The sequence below is a fragment of the Coenobita brevimanus genome, chromosome 60 (genome assembly GCF_032717465.1).
Source record: "Coenobita brevimanus isolate Jiangsu-jjx chromosome 60, ASM3271746v2, whole genome shotgun sequence".
In the NCBI taxonomy this organism is placed as follows: Eukaryota; Metazoa; Arthropoda; class Malacostraca; order Decapoda; family Coenobitidae; genus Coenobita; species Coenobita brevimanus.
This window is the reverse complement of record NC_137013.1, coordinates 28,951,017-28,973,462: the sequence shown is the minus strand read 5'-3', so window position 1 is coordinate 28,973,462 and position 22,446 is coordinate 28,951,017. Positions and strand designations below refer to the sequence as shown.

The following is a 22,446-nucleotide window of genomic DNA, read 5'->3' as shown; positions in this document are numbered from 1 at the left end:
CATGGGATACAAGAGGCATTTCCTGTGTCTGAGGTAATAAATGCATTGATATGAATGTATCAACCCTTCGAAGACAGCAGCCATCATAGTGTTCGTTACATATCTATCGGACCCCTGAGTAATGATACTTTTTTGTACACCTGTACAGCAGCATGACCTATCAGTGAAAGATGGAATGTTCTGTTCTCTCATGACTCAAATTGTTGATGGGATCATTCCTTTCCTTCCACAACTACAGTGGAATCTCATAAATCATACAATCCTAAATGGCAGATTCATAATATGCAACAACATCATGTAACAGTTTGTAATATCAGTAACTCGCGGCAATTACAAAAAATTCGTGAATGCAGCCTCAAAAGCGACACTCTTCTGATGCCTCGCATAATACAGAAATCCCCGTACTATCCGGATGCCCACTTTCCAGACACCCCACTTACCGGACGTTGTGGGCCTGGACCTTCAGAACCTTTTAAAAAAATAAAATAAATAAAAAAAAAAAATAAAAAAAATGGTTAGTATTTGGATGGGTGACCGCCTGGGAACACCAGATGCTGTTGGCATCCCTACGTGTCAAGTGGGGTTGGTGGAGGATTAGTGCCCCTCCCTGTAAAACAATTAACTCTGAGCCCTTGACCACCCCGTTTGGGATACATGGCGTCTGGCAATGGATGGATGGAATTTTTTTTTCCACCCGTAATTTGAAATTGTCGCGTGGCAGGGAACAGCTGTTTACATCACGACCCCTTCACCCCTTCCGTCCTCCCCCCTCCCCTGTCAGGGTTGACATTTGGTATTTTTCATTACCAAATGTGGGCCAATTTGGTAGTGAAAAAATTAATTTGGTAATGAATCAGAATAATGCATTACCAAACGGATTTTTCACATGTATGAGGATACGCAGGATGGAGATGGTGGATTGTTTGCTCTCTCTGATTAATTTGCTAGCCTACATAGCATGAAAATAATCAACATGGTGTTAATTATAAGGAGAGTGATTACAAGTACTTCCACTTGTATATATAATTAGTGAAGAATAAAATGTTAGCTTTACGAATTTGGTAATGAAAAGTTAAATTTGGTAATGAAAATTGAGGAGTTTGGTAATGTGGCTGTTGCGATCTGGCAACTCTGTTTCCCCTTCATCAACAGTTACTGCCTGACTCCAATCGAGAGTAGACGCTTGTTGCAACAGATGCCACACGTGCTCATTTTTTGTGAATAAACAGCGAATAAACTGCAATACCTCACCACTAGACCACAGGGGAATTTACAGTGTTGTGCAGTGATAAGAAATTAGGATTTAGAGTGCAAAGGATTAACTATGGAGTGCAAATTGGCGGTTAAAACTGGCATGGTGCAGTTAAGAACAATGTGCAGTGTTAAACAATTATAACTCACAGTGCAAAGAATTAAGTGCAGCACAACACTGGATTACTGTACGTGCTTCAAGAGCATTTTCACCGCTGCCAACTACTTAGAGAAGGCAGCCACAGACGTGCTGTAAATACCCTGGCTGAGGTACAGTCACTTCTAATTCCTCAAGCTTTGGTTCCTTTTCACTTATTTCATGCTTTATGTCCATTATTGGTGTGAATAGGGTCTTCAATAGGTTTAAATAGGTGCTATGCGTGTCCAGTAGGGAGTTATTTAGGTGGCTTTCAAAGTTAGGCTGGGTTAGGATCATAAGTACCAGTCCAGCAGGCAGAGGCCCACTTTCCGGACAGGACCACTTTCCGGACATGCCTTTGGCTCTATTACATCGGATAGTGGAGGGATTATTGTATGCGCCACCATTACCTCATGCCCGCACGTCTAACAGGGTATAAGCCAATCATAGTCAAGCATGGCAATTACTAAACCAATCATATTCACGCATGGCACTTGTTATAAGTCAACCACAGAGTTTCCCTCCCATGCCAAGCATGAAGAATGTGCAAACTTGATGCCCCAGAACTCGGCTATGAGCACTGTCTTCTTTCCGTTGTTAGCGTGTGGTTCCGGTGTGGTTTATGAGTTCCCCCCCCCCCCTCCATGCTTCCTCCGCCTGCCCAGTGTTGCCATGGCTGATCAAACTCCTTCTAAGCCTACAACTTTTTCAAAGAAGAGGATGAAGAAGCCAATGTTACCTTACACCCAAAAGTTAGATGTAATAAAGAGGATTGATGGCAGTGAGAAGAAAGCCAAAGCTGTCCACCATCACGGACTCAATTAGGTATGTCTTTACCAAACAGGTGCGATGATTCCACCTATATTACATCAAAGTCATGATCTCAAGTTAACCCTTATGGGTGGGCAACCTACCAATTATACGACCATGTGGGGCAGCATATTTTCAGAGAAATAAAAGCATCAAGGAATAAGCCTAAACATGCAAAAATTGATGAAAAATGCATGAATAACGAAGGCAAGAGGTGTTATACGTGCAGTAATACGTCTCTGGTGGCTGTGGGAGGAGGAGGGGAGGAGTGAGGGAGGAGGGTGGGCAGGCAGCTTATCACCAGGTGTGCCTGGGGTGAGGCTAGCAAACTATTCATCATTTGCTTTTTCTTCACCACTAAACAATATATTTATTATTTATGCATTCTTTACACTATTCACTGTCTTCAAAATCTTATGTATGTGTTTTCTATTTTACTTGAACACTTATAACAATAAAATTTACGTACGTATATACTATTTTACTTGAACAATTATAACACTACAACTTATATACAGTAATCCCTCTAATATCCGAACACCCAATATCCGAACATCCCCACTAACCGGACATAATCATCCTGGGATCCAATATTCCCAAAATGGGCCAAAAACTGCAAAAAATTCGAAAAAATCTGACTTTTTTCCCACCCGTAATTTGAAATTGCCGCCTGGCGCCAAACAGCTGTTACACCATGGTCCATTCACCCCTTCCTTCCTCCCCCCTCCCCTGTCAGGGTTGCCATATGTTATTTTTCATTACCAAGTGTGGGCCAATTTGGTAATGAAAAATTTGTTTGGTAATGAATCAGAATAATGCATTACCAAATGGATTTTTCACATGTATGAGGATACACAGGATGAAGATGGTGGATTATTTGCTCTCTCTGATTAATCTGCTACCCTACATAGCGTGAAAATAATCAACATGGTGTTAATTATAAGGAGAGTGATTACATGTATTTCACTTGTATATATAATTAGTGAAGAATAAATGCTAGCTTTATGAATTTGGTAATGAAAAGTTATATTTGGTAATGAAAGTTGAAGAGATTGGTAATGTGGCCATTGCGATCTGGCAACTCTGTTATCCCGCCATCATCAACAGTCACAGATTAACTCTGATCGAGAGCAGATGCTCATAGCAGCCACAGGTGTTTTTTGTGAATAAACAGTTAATAAACTGCAATACCTCGCCACTAGAACACACAGGAATTTACAGTGTTGTGCAGTGTTAAGAAATTAGAATTTAGAGTGCAGAGGATTAACTGTGGACTGCAAACTGGCGGTTCAAACCAGTCCAGGAGTCAGGACTTGTAAGTACCCAGAATGTTTAATATTGTATAAACTCACCTCTAAAACCTCATTATATGGTTCTTTTGCATTTATTTCAGTCTTTTATGTCCCTTATTGGTGTGATTTGGGTCTTAAATAGGTGCTATGCATGTCCAGAGGAAGTTGTATAGGTGTTTCTCTGAGTTAGGGTCCATAAGTACAAGTCCATAAGCTGAGGCCCAATATCCGGACAGGACCACTATCCGGACCTGCCTATGGCCATATTACGTCGGATATTGGAGGGATTACTGTATTATGTGTATTCTATTTTACTCGTTTCAAGGCTTGGGAGAGTAGAGGGCAGGACAATAGGTGACAAGGATGCCTTATCACCCAGTTTCACCAATAATTTAGGACTGAAAATGGCTGGACGTTACGTAACGTCGCCCGCCTCCTCATGCACAGACGTTACGTAATGTCGCCCGCCTCCTCACGCACGGACGTTACGTAACGTTGTCCGCCTGTTAGGGGTTAAGTAATTTTGGTACATATGCAACACAGATGGTTAACTGTTGAACTGTGACTGCAAGAAGCGAGTGGAAAAAACAAAAAAAATACCTGTACGGACATACCTCAACTTATGAGCATTCAAGAGCTGAGCATTTCAAAGATGCAAACATGAAAAAAAGTAACGAACATTTCACAGGTACGAACATAACCACGAAAAACTAATTAAGCTTGTAGCCGCCAGTTGTGACCGCTTTTGAAGGTGGCAGGTGACAGTAGTTGCGAGGTGGGTCACTAGGCGGCAGTGTGGGTGCTAGGGGGCTAATCTGCCATCTTTTGTTTTTGTTTTGTTCACATGGAGTAGAGAGGATTGCTGCTCATTGTGCTTTTAGTACTTCCACTCCATTTAATATGGCTGATAAATGCAGGAAAATGACTGTCGAGAGGTTAACAGGTGCCTTTGGAATAACAGAGAAAGGGCTTTCTTCCTTTGAAGAAAAAGGTCTGAATGCCAACCGGTTTGGCAGAGTCTGTGCTGCTGTGCATGATGCTCTGGCCTGCTATCCACTCATCCTTGACAAGAAAAAGAAGAATGCTTCCCAGTCGTCAATCAAGATGTTTTTCCCGAGGGTGGAAACGAAATTAGACGAACCACAGCCTTCAACCTTCTATGCTGAGCCTTCAACCTCCTATGCTGAGTCTTCAACTTCCTATGCTGGGCCTTCAGCCTCCTTTGCTTAACCTTCAACCTCCTTTGCTGAGCCTTCAACCTCCTATGCTAAGCCTTCAACCTCCTATGCTAAGCCTTCAACCTCTTATGCTGAGCCTTCAACCTCCTTAGCTGAACCTTCAGCCACATCTGTTCAGCTTGCTTCTCTCGAAAATCCTGACTTGCCCGCTGCTCTCTCCTCACCCGCATCTTCCAACTAACTCCACTCCTCACCTGCCTCCTCTCACTTCCTGCAAGTCCTGCTATGTCTGACCTTAGGTGAGCCACAGTAATGTTTATAAAATAACTCTGTTATTGCTTATGTCCAATGTATATTTACAACTAATGAAACAAAATGAAATGCTTGCCGCATCCAAAAATCATAACCCAAAACCCTTTAATGCACGAGTTTACCGCACAGAACGCGAGGCAGAGGCAAGGAGTGGCTCAAAAATGCCATTTTCTACTAGTGCGCGACCACCCCTCACACAGTGCGTCACGTGTCGTCATGTTGATGCGCAGAAATTCCCGGGCATTCTACTGCGCAGCTTGGGGTACAAGGGAGCGGGCACGCCATAACAGTCCCGGCTCGTGCACTGTGCGGATCCGCTCTCTACAACTAACCTGTTGTGTACAACGTGTGGTGTTTTTTGTGCTGCCTGTACTTTGCTGCATCATGGCTCCAACCCCAAGAGTAAAGAAACTTCTGACGCACGCCACCAAGTTAAAGATAATTAAGATGAAGGAGAAGGGTCAAGGAAACACGGCTATCGGGAGAACCCTGGGACTGGCTGAATCTACAGTGAGAACTGTGTGGAAGAACCGTGAAGCTATAAAGGCTGTAGTGAAGACGTACGGTGTCTCTGACCTAGACAGCCGTTCACGGGTGGGAAATCGTGCTATGATATTAATGGAGCGCTATCTTGCCACCTTCACAATGCGGAAAGAAAAGGAAGGTGTTCCACTCAATGGAAGATTTATTCAGAACCAAGCCCAGCTCTTTTACAAGGCTGCATCTTGAAGGTTAAAAGTGGAAAAACCGTTCAGGGCATCGGTTGGATGGCTGGACCGTTTTCTCAAGCACAAGGAACTCCGTTACGTGAAATTGTCTGGTGAACGTCCCTCTGCCGATGAGCTGGCCGTGAGAAACTATCCTGCAATTTTAAAACGATTATTGAAGAGAGACAGTACACCAAGGACCAGATCTACAACATCGATGAAACGTCCTTATATTACAAGGCCATGCCAAAATCAACTTACATTGCTAAAAGACAGAAACAAGCCCCTGGTCGCAAGCTCCAGAAGTGTAAGATGACGGTAATGTTCGCTGTAAACCTGTCTGGGAGCCACAAGATGAGGCCAGTTGTTGTACACACAGCTTCACATCCAAGGTGCTACAAAAACCTCACGAACATGGATACAAGTGGTATGTATTGGTATAAGTCCGTAAATGGTTGGATGACCGGGAACATTATGGCAGACTGGTTAACGAGGCGGTGTGTCCCTGATGCGAGAGCCAAGTGTCGGGAACTGGGCATTCCATTTAAGATGCTCCTTGTGCTTGATAACGCACCAAGTCACCCTCCATACCTGGAAGATCTTCACAAGGATTGTCGTGTTGTGTTTCTGCCGCCCCGCACAACATCACTAATGCAGCCACTTGATCAAGAACTAATCGCCACAGTGAAGCACTTCTACCATAAGGAAGTGTACGACTACCTACGCAGGAAGACCGACACAAGAGGAGCTTCATGCCCTACAAGAAGATCACGACGAAGACCTTGATGAGGCATCTGCTCCCGTTCCATCTCCACCAGCACCTCTATCCCGACCTACCACAGATACCATGACTGTTGAGGCATTTTGGCGTAACTTTACGGTGAAGGACACAGTTGAATTTCTCCTTCAAGCCTGGCACCAGATTACACCTGCAACGGCGAACCATGCATGGCGAATGCTCGTGCCTCACCTGTGCATCACCCAGGAGACGGCCATTCAACCACTGGCCGATGCTGAGGCAGCAACACTGACAGCAGCACAAGCTGTACCAGGTTTCAAGGACGTTACACTGGCGGACATACAAGAAGTGCACACTGCTACTGAGGAACAGCCTCCCGAGGAAGTGTTGCAACGGATAGACGAGGCTGACGCAGAGCCCGACGCCAGACAGAGTCAAGTTGAGCAGCCTAGTGTGATGGAAGGCAGGACTGAGCTGTGTATGTCAAACATTAGCAAGATCCTTGCTACTGTGGATAAGCTCAAGGAAGAGGTGAAGGCACAGGAAGTGAGCAACCTAAGAATGGAGGAACTTCTGGTTGGTATCGACAAACTCTTCCATTTCTACACAGACAAGCACAGGGAAGAAATAAGCAGAAGACAGACGCTCATAACAAGCTACACACAGCGGGCTCAAGTTGGTGAAATAGCAGAACCATCGACATCGTCTGCTCCTGATCCTGTTGAGGATGAAGAGGATGCAATGTCAGAAGTGTCAGCATTGGACTTTGAAGGGTTTATGGCCGAAGTGAATGACTTGGATGCTCCTGGGGAAGGTGATCAAGAGGAGTCTGCGGAGGGAAGAGTTGGTGCGGTGGGAGGTGCGGTGGGGAGTGCGGCGCTGGAAGTGTTGCCGCGCCTCGGAACCCTTGTTATTTAAGGTCATCAGGCCTGTTGTTTACTGTTGTTTAGGTGACTACCCATATTTTTGTTATTGTAGCTATGGCTTTAGTACAATGTCTGAAACATATGACCTTTATTATGTCTCTAAGGGCCAAAAAATGTCCAGGTATGAGGGGGTACCGCCCATATGTAATTATTCCCATAAGATTATGTATTCCTAGTACGCGAATTCCCAGTGCGCGAGCTCATGCACCGCCCAATCTCTCGTGCACTATGCGAGCCCACTGTATATACAGTAATCCCGCATTTTTTGCGGATTTTTTGTCTACGGTTTTGCCCTCTCGCGGATTTTCTTAGCATTAATAAGTTCAACTAAAATATCCTTGTATATACAGAAAACAAAAAATTTGAAATTCCCGCAACTTCCAATTGTAGCGTGGTAAACTCACGCCACCCTCTGTCCCTTTCCCGCGGCCCCTCTGCCAGTGTTACCATATCTAGCATAATTTTATTCTTTTAGCATAATTTTGATAAAATTTTTGAGTCTGGAATATTTTTTAGCATATTAGAAGTTTTAGCATCATTCTAGCATAATTTAGAATGGAATGGAATATTTTTGGAATAATTTTATAAAAGCTACAAATCAGAGAGAGAGAGAGAAACGAATAAGGTAAGAAGATGTAAGGTTTGAATAGTTGGTTACTTTCAGTTTGGGCTTGGTTGGGTTGGATTAGGTTAGGTTAGGTTGGATTAGGTTAGGTTAGGTTAGGTTAGGTTTTAGGTTAGGTTAGGTTTTAGGTTCGGTTAGGTTTGGTTCGGTTGGGTTTGGTTAGGATAAATTTGAGCTTTGTATTTTACCCATGGAACCTAGGTTTTTCCGATGGATTTTGGTATGATTCATTCGATTTTCAGCTTCATTTCAGTGGGAAATGACCATTTTCTGTGTTTCCCCCCCTCCCTATAACCCCCAATTCCCCAAAGATCCCCCATTGTTGCAGGGGGATGGGGGGGGTCATATCTCAAAATCTGGTTATTTCCGACGGAAGTGATGCTCAAAATCGAATGAATCACATCAAAATCCATCAGAAAAACGTAAGTTTCGTGGGAAAAAGCAGTATGGGCAGAAAACCGATATTTACCCTCTTACTGTATGTAGGTTATTTTAATATTTTCGTAGTAAACAGTACATAATTAATATACAGCATGAATATGTATAGAATTTTATCATTTAGCTTCAAGTTAGCATAATTCATTTTTTACTTGGAACAAATTTGCTCAATCTAGCATAATTTTTTCACTGGCCTAGCATAATTTCGTTGTTTGGGTATGGCAACACTGCTCTCTGCCCCGCACAATCCTCAGTCCACGCCTGACTGGCTCACGTGTCTGGTGTTCTTGTAACCGTACTATGATATGAGCCTCTTGCCTCCCACTTGCTTTCCACATGGCCCCAGGACGTAAGCCAGCCTCACCAAAGGCTAATAATACAATTAGTAAGAACTCCAAAGTGACAAAACGATCAAGAAAAGTTATGACCTTAGCAGAGAAAATTGTGTTACTGGACAAGCTAAGAAGCGACCGTGCGAGTGTTTGCTATCACCAGTTAATGCATCTTTTCATTTTGTACTGTTTTGTGAATAAATGTGTAGATAATTGTGTATTACAGTACTGTGTTTACGTTTTTCCATCATAATGAAGTATGTGCTTTCAATCTTGTAAGAAGGTATTTAGGGATGAGTATGGAGGTTTCGGAACAATTCGCAGTCACAACAAACACAAGATAATTCGCCTTCATTAATGAAGATAGCTATGGGTGACGCTAGAATATAATTCAAAGGCGACTACAGCGAGGAAGAAACAAGTTAATTATTGACTAAAGGTGCAACTAATAAATAATATCCAGAACCTACGCTACTGAACATAGACTTTTCTGGATCCCCCTGAAATATAGTTATTAAAGTATTGATTAATTAATAATAAGTATATTTATCAAAGTATTGATTAGTATATTTATAGAATGGCGGGGAATCGTCCAGGTTGCGAATTGTTCTGAAGGGGAATCGTCCATGTTTTGACGGGGAATTGTCTGACGGCGAATTGTCTTGCAATCAGTATGGACGTGGACTGTGTGATGGGCAGCATGGTGGACACGAGTGCAAGATTCAATTGTTAATAGAGTATTCGCGAATTTAAATTTTCGCGGGGGTTACAAGAACGTAACTACCGCGAAATATGCGGGATTACTGTATATATACATACATATATATATTTTTTTTATGCGAGGAAGAAGGAACCAAAGGCCATGAGCCCGCAATAACAGATCCCTTCAAGAAAAAAACAAAATACAATAGAGAGCCAAATTCAAGATATATGCAAGCAATGTCGTCAGTCACAGTCAGGTAAGAAACGTACAATACCGTTCATGCCCATTTAAATATCTATCTATCTATCTATTCCCAGACGCTTTAATCCCGTACAGGGTAGCTACAAACAAATCGCCTCCATGTCGCCCTGTCCCCTGCCATTTCACTGCCCTGCTCCCAACTCACACCCCCCTCTCTCATATACCTCTCCACTCCATCCCAGCATCTCATCCTTGGCCTCCCCCTCCCTCTCCCCCCCTCCACCTCACTCACATACACTCTCCTCGTCAGTCTCTCACCCTCCATGTGGCCAAACCACCTCATTGTTCCTCATAACGCTTCCTATCACATCCACATCCACACCACAACACTCTTTTATATCCTCATTTGTCAGCCTGTATCTCCATGTGACTCCACAGGCTCCTCTTAAGTAACTCATTTCCACTGCTCTCACTCCTGACTTGTGTCCTTCCAACAACGTCCAAGCTTCACTTCCATACGTTAGAGTTGGTATCACAATCCTGTCAAGTAGTAACTTTTTCACTTCCATGCTCACTTCCCTGCTTCTTAGCACCGCTTTCAAGGAACCAGCAACCTTTCTTCCTTGTTGTATCCTTTCAAGTACTTCACCCTCCGAACTTCCATCCTTACTCATCACACTACCCAAATACTTAAATGTACTCACATTTTCCATTTCCTCACCATCCAACCTCACTGTACATTCACTGACTTCACCTCTCTCAATGACCATCATTATTTTTCCCTACATTCACCTTTAGATTCCATTTCTTACACACTCTCCCAAACTAATCCACCAAGCCTTGCAGCTCCCCTTCGTCTTCACTTAACAGCACAGTATCATCTGCAAACAACAGTACAGGGAGTTTCCAAACACTATCCTCTCTCAGTTGGGCCACTCCAACATCCACTGCCCTACCTTGTACCTCTTTTATAACCCCATCAATGTGCAGATTGAACAACCATGGAGACATGACACATCCCTGTTTCAACCCAACCTTCAAATAGAAAAATTCACTCAGTTCACCATCCACAAGCACTGAAGCCTTAGCACCATCATACATACTCTTCACAGCATTCAACAACTTCCCATCTACTCCATATATTCTTAATACTTTCCACAATCCTTGTCTATCCATCCTGTCATATGCTTTCTCCAAATTCATGAAGGCCGCATACAACTTATTTCCCTTCTCAAGAAACTTTTCCACTAAAGATCTAAGAATGAATATCTGATCTACACAACCTCTTCCCTTCCTAAAGCCTCCCTGTTCTTCTCCAACTAATTCCTCTGTTATTTCCCTAACTCTGACAATAAGTATCCTACCAAACACTTTTCCTATTACCCTAAGAAGACAAATGCACCTATGATTACCACACACTTCTTTTTCCCCTTTCCTTTGTACAAGGGAATATTTATACCTGACTTCCAATCCTCCGGGACTCTACCTTCTTCCCAGGCCAATCTTCACATCTTCCACATCCATTCTACTACTATCTCTCCCCCATGCTTCAGCATTTCACCACACACTCCATGAAATTCCTGGGGCTTTCCCCAATTTGACTTTCGTCATTGCTCCCACAACTTCTATCCTAATGATTTCTTCCTGTCTTCTCACTCCCTCCTTCTCCCAGCCTTCCCCAGCCACTTATACTCGCATTACTTCCATTCTCTACGCTTTACTATTTTCATTTTCAGGTGACCAGTTTGATGTACTGTAGATTTGGGGGTGTGGGGGCCACTTTTTTTAGATGACAGACCCCCGAGTAAATTCCCCCCCTAGGTTTAGTTATTTCTAACTTGTGGAATTCTCAAATCAAGGTGTGTGCTCAGTCTCATAAAGCCGCAATATAGGAGACTCCACTGTACTACAATTCTTGCTTTAAGATGTCAGCAAAGATGTCGACAGTTCATGGGAAGTTGCCTCAGCAGCGCTGGTTCTATCTAACAAAGCTTTCAACTTTGAAGATATATCCTCCATAAAACTCCAGAACATCTCTCAAAACCACCTCAACTCTGTTCACAATCTGTCTCCATACCTGCTCCAGCAGTACCCATTTTACAGCTAACATAGTACCCTTGGATTCTGGGCTGCCTCTTTGACATATAACTGTAATCACTGTCCTCAATTGATACATATGTGACATGATGCCAATTAGAGGCTTCACCAAACCCTGTTTCAGAGGTCTGCCACAAGGTGGTCTAGCGTCGTCCAGCCTTGATTAAATATTTTTGCGGGGTTTTAAAGACCTGTGAAATTGTACCTAAGTTTATAATAATACTGCTATTTATAGGAATATTTTTTCCTATTCAATCATGAGCAACTATATACCTGTAAAGAAAGAATAACCAGGCTTTCAGAGAATCTTAGCGTGGGGACTAAAATAGTGTGCTGTCTATTTACATATTTTTGAATAAATCATGTGCAGTGAGTAAAAGGAGATTACCTTCAGGACTTCTGATGTGTGTGTTTAGCATGCTTTAAAGAAGTAAGCAGTTCCACAGAAAATAATGTACTGAACGATTGCTTAGTTGGTGAATCAGCCATATTAATCCACACAAACGGCAGTGCAGTACAACACTATAATCATAACAGAGTACGAGGAGTTGAAGTGTAAACTTACTAAACTGTGCAATGGAGCCAGGGAAACATTTAAAAGAATTATTTGTGTTAGACTTTGGTTACTAGGATGACCAAGACATCCAGTAGGTCTGTATTGTTTGGAAAAGTTGTATGTCAGGCAGGGCAGCATATCGAAAGGTGCTGCTAAATATGCGACTACGCATCTATTTTCGTTTGTGGATACTAACGAATGACAAATATTTTAATCACTGTTATCTTGCTTTATGGATGGTTCTAGTAGAATTGCCTAGGTTTTGTCTCTATGTTCTGCTTACAGAGATGAGTAAACTGACAAAAGCTGAGTTTACAAAATGACACTTATAATACATTACATATAATCAAAGGGCTCCCATATTGTAATTTCTTTGTAGTATATCATGCCATCTAGGTAATTTGATGAGTAAAATATGTTTTGAGGTGTTTAACTTTGTGTCAAAATTAAAGAGAAATTACGCACTGGCTACTTTTCCAGTGCCTACCCCACATTAGGGCTGGGCGACAGAAGCAAACCTAGTGGCAGATTTCTGAAACAGGATCTGGTGAAGTCTCTAATTACCACACTGCTAACAGTTCAGGGGCTTTGACTGACTTTGCAACAGACTTTCTGCATCTCAGGCATTAAGTCTGAACAACCATGCCTAGACAATAAGCTGCCTGGGCAATCCTCAGCACCACTAATGTTGAAATTATGACAAGGAAGAAAAAAGAACAAAAGAAAACAAAAATTGCTAGATGTTATGTAGCACCCTCCCCACTGGTTCCACTTGCACAGACAGTAAGTGTACTAACAATGTGCACCATGTGAAGGTGGGGACAGGCTACTCTAACTCTTATTGATAAAGGTGGGTTTAGTTCCTAATAAAGTAACTTTCCCTACAACACATGGCAAAACAGATGGTCAAGCTTTGCACAACAACACATCTCGAATTTACCTTGCTGACTTTGATACTGCCAAACAGAAAAGGGTGTTAACCCATCCATCCATCATCCAATCATTTATTATCCCATCTGGAGTGCATGTGCCTGGGACAAAGCTACTCAGTCCATACAATCAAGGTGAGTAACCTGTTATTCTGCTCTAAGGGTAAATGCAGATAAAACATATCTAGAGTTGGTGCAGATAAAACATATCTAGAGTTGGTGGCGGTACTGTCAAAAATGAGGGAGAATGGCCATGTGCAGTTTGCCACAAGGGCATGGGAAGTAATTCCATCTTTTGCAGTGTTTGTGATAAATGGGTGCACAAGAGATGTAGTGGTATTAGAGGTAGACTACGAGATAATGCTGATTTTACGTGTACGGCGTGTCGGGGGGAGCAGGTGGAGATTGTCAGGCGTGAAAGGATTGAATTTGCTGGTGAATCTCTTGAGTGTGTGGAAGAGTTTTGTTATTTAGGAGACATGTTGTGTGCTGGAGGTGGGACTGGAGCTAGCTCTGTGGCTAGGGTGAGAAGTGGTTGGAAGAAGTTCAGGGAGCTCTTGCCTCTTCTGACATTGAGAGAGTCTCCCTAAGTGCTAAGGGGTCTTTGTATGCAGCATGTGTTAGGAGTGTAATGCTGTATGGTAGTGAGACCTGGGCAGTAAAGGAGGAGGATATTCGCCAGCTCAGACATACAGAAATGACAATGATTAGGTGGATGTGTAGTGCATCCCTGCGTGCAAGGTCTGGGGGGGGCTGGGTTAATGATGGAAGAGTTGAGAGGTAGGATGGGACTGGTGTGTATTGGTGTTGTGATGAGGAGAGATAGATTGAGACGGTTTGGACATGTGGAGAGGATGGGGGATGATAATTGGGTGAGGAAGGTGAGAAGTGTTAATACTGGGGGTGGAGTTATGAGGGGTAGACTGAGAAAGACAAGGGACGAGGTCTTTAACCCTTTAAGTCCGGGTCAGGTCTCAAGACGGGTTCTCTTGATGGATATCGGGTCGGCTCTTATGAGTAAAAGAGCCTCAGGCAACGGGTGTCTTCGTTTGATACCCCCCACCTTCCATGTTGTACTCAGAGTGGTCTGGGCTCTGACGTCATTTGTAAACAATCATTCTGGTACAAATGTACCGGGTTTTGGGGTGGATTTTTTTTTTTTTTTTTTCGCATTTTATGCTCAAATAATTACCTAAAAATGACTCATAAATCATAAAATAATTTTCTACAAACAAATATATACCTAAAATGCCTCAAAAATATGCTATAATAACAGTACATGTGGCCGATTTTTTTTCACGTCTGCACACACGCAGGGTTTAGGGAGCAACATTCGCTGCCTTTCATCTAACTTTCGCTCTGTAGAGCACCACCTCTCCTCCTCTAAACCTCACCTTCTTTTTCTAACGGAGACTCAGCTGTCTGAGGCAACTGACAGCAAACCCTTTTCTGTATCCTCCTACTTTCTCTATACTCATTTCAAAGCCAAAGGTGGCTGTTGTGTATACATACGCAACGACTTATCTTGCTCTCGTGTTCCTGAACTTGATTCCTCTGAATTCTCCACTCTCTGGCTTCGGCTTTCCTGTCATTCTCTGACTAAATATATCTGTGCTGTTTACTTATCCCCTAATTCTACTGACTATCAAAAATTCTTCGACTATCTTACTTCTACGATGGAACACATTCTGTCCATTTCTCCTTTCTCTGAAATCTCCATTCTTGGAGATTTCAATGTTCACCACCACCTTTGGCTCTCCTCTCCTTTCACGGATCCACCTGGTGAACAAGCCTACATCTTTTCTATCCTTAATGACCTAGAGCAGCTTGTACAGCACCCTACCCGTATCCCTGACCGCCTTGGAGAGAGCTCCAACATACTTGACCTCTTCCTCACAACTAATCCTTCTGCTTACTCTGTTAATCTTTTCTCTCCGTTGGGCTCCTCCGATCACAACCTTATTACCTTAACCTGTCCTATCGCTCCAGTACGGCCTGCGGACCCTCCAGGGAAACGTCGTCTCTGGCATTTTGGAGCTGCGGACTGGGAGGCCCTCAGGCAGTACTTCTTTGATTTTCCCTGGAATGATTATTGCTTCCATGGCCGTGAGCCATCTGAGTGTGCCTTGCGCATTACGGAGGTTATTCTCTCGGGCATGGAAGCATACATTCCTTTCTCATATCCTTTGACTAACGCAAGAAAGCCTTGGTTTAATCACGCTTGTTCTATTGCTGTCCGCAACAAGGAGAAGGCCTACAAAAGGTACCGGAGCCAACCCACCCCTGAATCACATAATCTTTACGTTTCTGCCCGGAATCGTGCTAAGTCTGTTCTTCGCTCTACTAAAAATAATTTCATCCATACTAAATGCTCTCAACTCTCCAACTCGAATTCTTCCCGCTCCTTCTGGCACCTTGCCAAAAATCTTTCTAACAACTTTACCTCATCATCCTTCCCTCCTCTTTTCTACTCTGATGGTTCTGTAGCTATTTCTTCTACTGATAAAGCAGATCTCTTCGCACAGACTTTCTCCTCCAATTCCACCTTAGACGATTCCGGTGCTGTTCCTCCATCACTTCCCCCCTCTGACTTCCTCATGGCTGACATTAAAATTTCTTCAGTTGATGTATTTTCTGCCATTACTGGCCTCAGTACTAACAAGGCATATGGGCCTGATGGGGTCCCTCCTGTTGTTCTCAAAAACTGTGCTTCTGTGCTTACACCCTGCCTAGGCAAACTATTTCGCCTTTGTCTGTCAACTTGTACCTTTCCTTCTTGCTGGAAGTTTGCTCTCATTCAGCCAGTCCCAAAGAAGGGTGACCACTCCCAACCCTCCAACTATCGTCCAATTGCTTTAACATCCTGTATTTCAAAAGTTTTCGAGTCAATTCTTAATAAAAAAATTTTAAGGCACCTTTCCTATCACAACCTTCTTTCCGATCGTCAGTATGGGTTCCGTCAGGGACGCTCCACTGGCGATCTTCTCACCTACCTTTCAGACTCCTGGTCATCCTCCTTTCGGGACTTTGGCGAAAGCTTTGCCATTGCACTTGACATCTCAAAGGCTTTCGATCGAGTCTGGCATAAATCTTTAATTTCCAAACTGCCCTCCTACGGTTTCTATCCTTCTATTTGTACCTTCATCGCTAGCTTCCTTTCTGGTCGTTCTATAGCTGCTGTCGTAGACGGCCATCGTTCTTCTCCTAGATCTATCAACAGTGGTGTTCCTCAGGGCTCTGTCCTATCACCAACTCTCTTCCTTTTATTCATCAATGATCTTCTAAGCTGCACATCTAACCCTATCCACTCATACGCTGATGACTCCACCCTTCACCTTTCCATTCGGTTCCCGCAACGCCCATCTCAACAGTTACTTCAAGAAACATGGGATGAGGCTATGGCACACCTAATGTCTGACTTGGCTCATATCTCTGACTGGGGTAAAAATAATATGGTTGTCTTTAATGCTTCTAAGACTCAGTTCTTACACCTATCAACCCGGCAAAATCTTCCACAGGTATACCCACTAATGTTTAATAATATTCAGATTAATCCTGCATCATCCTTGAACATGCTGGGGGTTTCATTTACTCGGGACTTATCTTGGAAAGATCATATTACATCTCTTGTAAAATCTGCTTCCAAGAGATTGGGTGTGCTAAGCCGACTCCGCTCTTTCTTTACCCCTGCACAATTGTTGACTCTATACAGGGGTTTTATCCGCCCCTGTGTGGAGTACAACTCTCATGTGTGGGGAGGCTCCCCACATACAGCTCTTCTCAATAGGGTGGAGTCAAAGGCTTTTCGTCTCATTAACTCTCCTCCTCTTACTGACTCCCTTCAACCTCTGTCTCTTTGCCGCACTGTTGCATCTTTATCTCTTTTCTATCGCTACTTTAATGGTCACTGCTCCTCTGAACTGTCTGCTTGCATTCCTCCACCTCTACGACGGGCGCGTAGCACCCGTCTGGCAGCAAACTCTCATCCCTTTTCTGTCCAACTCTCTAATGCAAGAGTTAACCGTTACTCCCAGTCTTTCATTCATGCAACAGGTCAGCTCTGGAACTGTCTCCCTCTGTCTGTATTTCCTCCTGCCTATGATCTCCAGTCTTTCAAACGCAGTGTGTCCAGGCATCTCAAAATGATCGGATCTTGAATTTGGCTCTCTATTGTATTTTGTTTTTCTCTTGGAGGGAACTGTTACTGCGGGCTCATGGCCTTTGGTTCCTTCTTCCTCGCAAAAAAAAAAAAAAAAAAAAAAAAACGATTGTGTATATCATGGAGTTAGAGGGAAGTCTTCATTTTTTGTCCTCAGCACAGGCTTCAAATGAGATGGCAGAACTGGACAGCAATTTGGAGAACTCTGAAGTGACTAATAGACTCGGTGAAGAGAGGGAAGTGCATGACATCACCGATTTTGAAGGATTTTCAGCCATTGATACACAAACTCCATCAACCTCTGGGGTATCAGTGAGTAGTATTGGCGTGAAACATAAGTTATCACCAGGTGTGGAGTACGATAGCGATGACCAGGAGAGTGGTAGTGACAGTGAGGGGATGGCAGACAGTGACAGTGATGGATTTATTCCCGTGAGTGACGAGAGTGATGATGATTCAGACCTAAGTGATGATGATGATGATGATGACCCCAAGGTGTGTGACCCTCCCCGTAGGCCTGGTGGTACTGGTAGTGCTGATGGATCTGGGTTTATCTGGGGAAATGGTGATAGATTCATACCAAATTGCTATAGATTTGATGCAACTCACAGTGGAGTGACAAGGGCTGCTGGTGTAGACAAAAACAGTTTTGAAATGGAGTATTTTCTCCTGTTTGTTGAAGGTGAAATTCTTGATTATTTGGTACAAGAAACCAACAGATACTATCAGTTCATGAAGGACAAACATCCATTTTCTCTACACATTAAAATGAAACGTTGGTATGATACCAGTGTACCTGAAATGTACACATTTCTTGCACTCACTCTTCTGATGCCACAAGTAAAGAAGCAAAATGTTCATGACTACTGGAACCAAGATCCTCTGATTTATACTCTAATATTTTCCCAAGTACATGCCCAGGGACAGGTACCAGCTACTCATGTGATTTATTCATTTCACAGACAACAACCATCCCAGTACTGATGACCGCCTTTGGAAGGTTCGTCCAGTAATAGAAGAGATAAGGGAACGTATTCACTCCTTCTTTGCACCCTATCAGAAACTTGTTATTGATGAAAGTCTCATTCTGTTCCGTGGCAGACTTTGATATTCAAGCAATACACTCCCTCCAAACGACACAGATTTGGAATAAAAATTTTTGTTATTTGTGACTGCCTAACTGGCATAGTGTTAGACATTACAGTGTACACTGGCACTGATATTGATGTACCTGCAAGAGATCCCCTAGGATTTTCTGGCTCTGTGGTAAAAAAACTGATGGCACCATTTCTGAACAAGGGACATGTTTTGTATACTGATAATTGGTATACTTCCCCAGCCCTGTGTAGTTTCCTTCATGATCATAACACTGGTAGTTGTGGGACAGTCTGGAAGAACAGGAAATATCTTCCAAAGTTTGGAGGACGTAGTGCTCGAGGAACCTGTGAGCGCTACAGAAGTGATCCTTTGCTGTGCGTCAGATGGACAGATAAACGGGAGGTTTGTATGCTGAGCACCTTCCATCGTGGAAACTTGATTCCATCAGGAAAAGTGAATTATAGAACAAAAGAACCAATCCTCAAACTGGACGTAGTAACTGATTACACAAAAAATATGACACTTGTTGGCAAGTCGGATGCCCAAACTGGTACTGTGAAGTGTATCAGACGTACCATAAAATGGTACAAGAAGTTATTTTTTCATATGGTTGATTTGTCAACGCTGAATGCCTACCATATGTACAAGGCAGAAACCCAAAAGAAGTCACAGAGGCACTTTGTTCTGGAAGTGGTGAGACAACTGCTCACCAAGTATGGCACACTGAACAAAGACCGTCCTGGACGCCACTCTGATCAAGTTGCTGACAGACTTATTGCATCGGGATTCGCCAATAGGCACTATCTACAAAAGCTGCCTCCAGCACATAGCCGAAAGACTGGACAGAGATCATGTCATGTCTGCCTTCATTCTGTGAGAAAGCTGTGGAAGAACAACTGAGTGAGCACATGGTGCAAAGAATGTGGTGTCGCACTATGTTTTGAGTGTTGGCGTGACTGCCACTCACTTGCTAAGTTCTAGCCAAACAGAAGTAATGGATAATAAGAAGAAAAGTTTTGTTGAATGAGAGGAAATAAGTTCTGTTCTGATTAGTGGAAGCATAGGTAAAGTTCAGAAGTTGAAATTACAATTTTCTGAATATGGAAACAAATTCTGTTTTGAAAATAATTGTACACAGAAGCAAGAAATAAGTTTTTCTAATAAGAAAAGAATGCTCTGTTCAAACTATAAGAACAAGAAGAAAAGTTTTGTTGAATGAGAGGAAATAAGTTCTGTTCTGATTACTGGTAGCATAAGTAAAGATCAGAAGTTGAAATTACAATTTTTTGAATATGGAAACAAGTTCTGTTTTGAAAATAATTGTACACAGAGGCAAGAAATAAGTTTTTCTAATAAGGAAAGAATGTTCTGTTCAAACTATAAATGAAAGCACCAGATGGAAAAAAGTAGTTTATTTATGTTCTGTGGCTTCCTCATGGATTATCCATACTGCATTCATCGGCTGTACCTTCAGTAATAGGTAGGTAAAATATATTTATTTTATTATTTTTATTGATATTTCATCATTATCCATCATCCCAAACACATAAATCATAAAAATATGACATGTCAAATTTCCCGAAACTTTTGCTTCCAGGGGCACGTCTGCGGATTCCGAATTGCCTCACAGAGGGGTTAAGTGTGACCTCGGGGTTAAGGGACTGAACAAGGAGGCTGCAATGGATCGTGCAGCATGGAAAGCCGCCATTAGGTGACCAAGGCTGACGCATGTTGGAGCCTTTAAAAACAAAACGAAACGAAACGCAGTATCATGCAGGAAATTAACCATAAACACCCCCTGGATTTCAATCGTTATGAAGGGGTGGTTGGGGCTGATTGCTCATGTAATGCCACTCAGGGATGAGTGAGGCTGGTCATTCTCATCTTAAATGTCGGGGCCAGCTGCCTAGCCCAGGGCTCCTATGTTCCTCATGGGGCAATGTAGGATTGGATGATGGATGGATGGATGAGCAAAACCTGGCTGATGCAAACTTAACACGATAAAACATCACGTATCCATTTGCTGAGTACTGTATATGGTTGCTATCCAATGCAGAAACTGGTAGACGTGGAAATAATAATATTAATAATAACAATAATAATAATAATAATATTAATAACTATAAAACACTCTAAGAGTGCATACCTCCACCAATGCCACTGCCATTAAAACGGATCCGGATCCATGGATGTAGAATTCGGATCTGGACCTGGATCCATATCCATGGATATAGGATCTGGGTCTGGATCTGCCCCCAGATTTTATCAAATCTTTCTTGGTCCATCGCCCATCTTCCCACAAAATTTAACTGAAATTCATTGAGAGCTTTTGGAGACATTGTGTGAGACACTACAGATTCCGATTCAGATCCATCCCAAAATTTAATCATTTCTTCCATGGCCCATGGCCCACTCTTCCACAAAATTTCATCAAAATACAGTACTTTCACAAATTTTCTAGTAATCCAAGATCCCGATCCATGGATACAGGATCCGGATCCAGATCCACCCCCAAATTTAATCAATTCTTTCTTGGTCCATGGCCCACCTTCCCACAAAATATCACTGAAATTCATTGAGAACTTTTGGAGATATTGTGCGGGATACTCCAGATCCGAACCCTGATCCGTCCCCAAATATAATAATTTCTTCCCTGACCCGTGACCCACCCTTCCACAAAATTTAGTCAAAATCCATTCATAACTTTTTTAGTAATCCTGCTAACGAACAGACAAATGAACAGACAGACCAACCAACACAGAGTAAACCATATCCCCCTTGGTGGAAAAAAAAAAAAAAAAAAAAAAAAAAAAAAAAAGACAGACAGAGAAGACTCTGAAATATGCACAAACATACCTATTGACACAGGCAAACATATGAATGTGTGACATACAGTACAACTAACCTTCTGGCAAATTTTGATTAGGTGGGATGGGAGCCACTTCCTGATGAGGAGGCTCATGGATCATCTCTCCATTCTCATTCCCTCCACCATCTAGGGGTGGCAGGACATTCTCATTGGCAGCTGCGGCTCCAATTATCATATCTGCATTTTCATTGGCCGCTTCTATGGGTGGCAAAGCGTTTTCATTGGCTGCCTGTACCCCACCTGCTTGTCCATTACCTTGGTTTATCAGGCCAAAGTTTCCTGGAGGTTCATGCTGCAAATACCAATAAAGATAAAGAAAACCATTAATCTACCTTGGTTCACAGACCATATAATAATGCTCTAAAGAGGAGTAATCATGCCAAGTCCAGGATAATTGCACCAATTACCTGAAAATGTCTAGTTTACAAGTGGTTGCCAATCTGTTATCTAGTATATAATAAATTACAGCCATCTGGAATTTATGTACTACTCAATGTTCAACAAAATTTCTAAATTTCATCCTGTTACACGATTATTACCGGTACGGTACGTAATCTTTTCAAAGGAGAATCTTTATTACCAATTGTTTACAAAAATATTTGCTGGAAATGCTAATGTTTGGTGCTAAATTAATAAAACTGCCTGCACACTGAAAAATGCTGTCAATAACTGTGGACAGTACCAGGTATGCAGTAAAGCCCCAAGTTTTGCGCCATATTGGTTCTGTGAATAGTACCGCTACTACAACTGGGGCATTGATCCTATGGGAAATAGGCTAACTGGTTCCAGGTCCCATGCCAACTGCATCTAAAACCCATTTATGCAATGTAAAATTTATTGCTCACACCTAAAAAGAAACTATAGGCCTTCTATTTTATGAAGGCAGTTTGGGTGGGGCCACCTGAGACCTCACACTGCTAGTTCAATTGCCTAATCACCACTGCCACAATGTACAGTAATTACTCCTGCTCACCTCTCTCTCTCTCTCTCTCTCCTATTTTAAGCTAGTAACTACTTATAAATGAATTTTAAATACTCTGCATAGATGTAATTTGATAAAAAATCTATAGTACAGTATAAATCCA

At 42.6% G+C, this 22,446-nt stretch overlaps 1 protein-coding gene across 1 annotated transcript in view; it reads right to left on the bottom strand.

The window, feature by feature from the left end:
- LOC145403343 (E3 ubiquitin-protein ligase MARCHF6) overlaps positions 1 to 22,446 on the bottom strand; it is a 202,359-nt gene that overhangs the window by 119,293 nt on the left and 60,620 nt on the right. Inside the window, exons 5-6 of the mRNA XM_080275133.1 lie at positions 21,504 to 21,653; positions 21,398 to 21,449 (exon numbers count right to left, since the gene is read on the bottom strand). Of these exons, the coding sequence (XP_080131259.1) occupies positions 21,398 to 21,449; positions 21,504 to 21,653 (202 nt within the window). The remainder of the gene's footprint in view (positions 1 to 21,397; positions 21,450 to 21,503; positions 21,654 to 22,446) is intronic.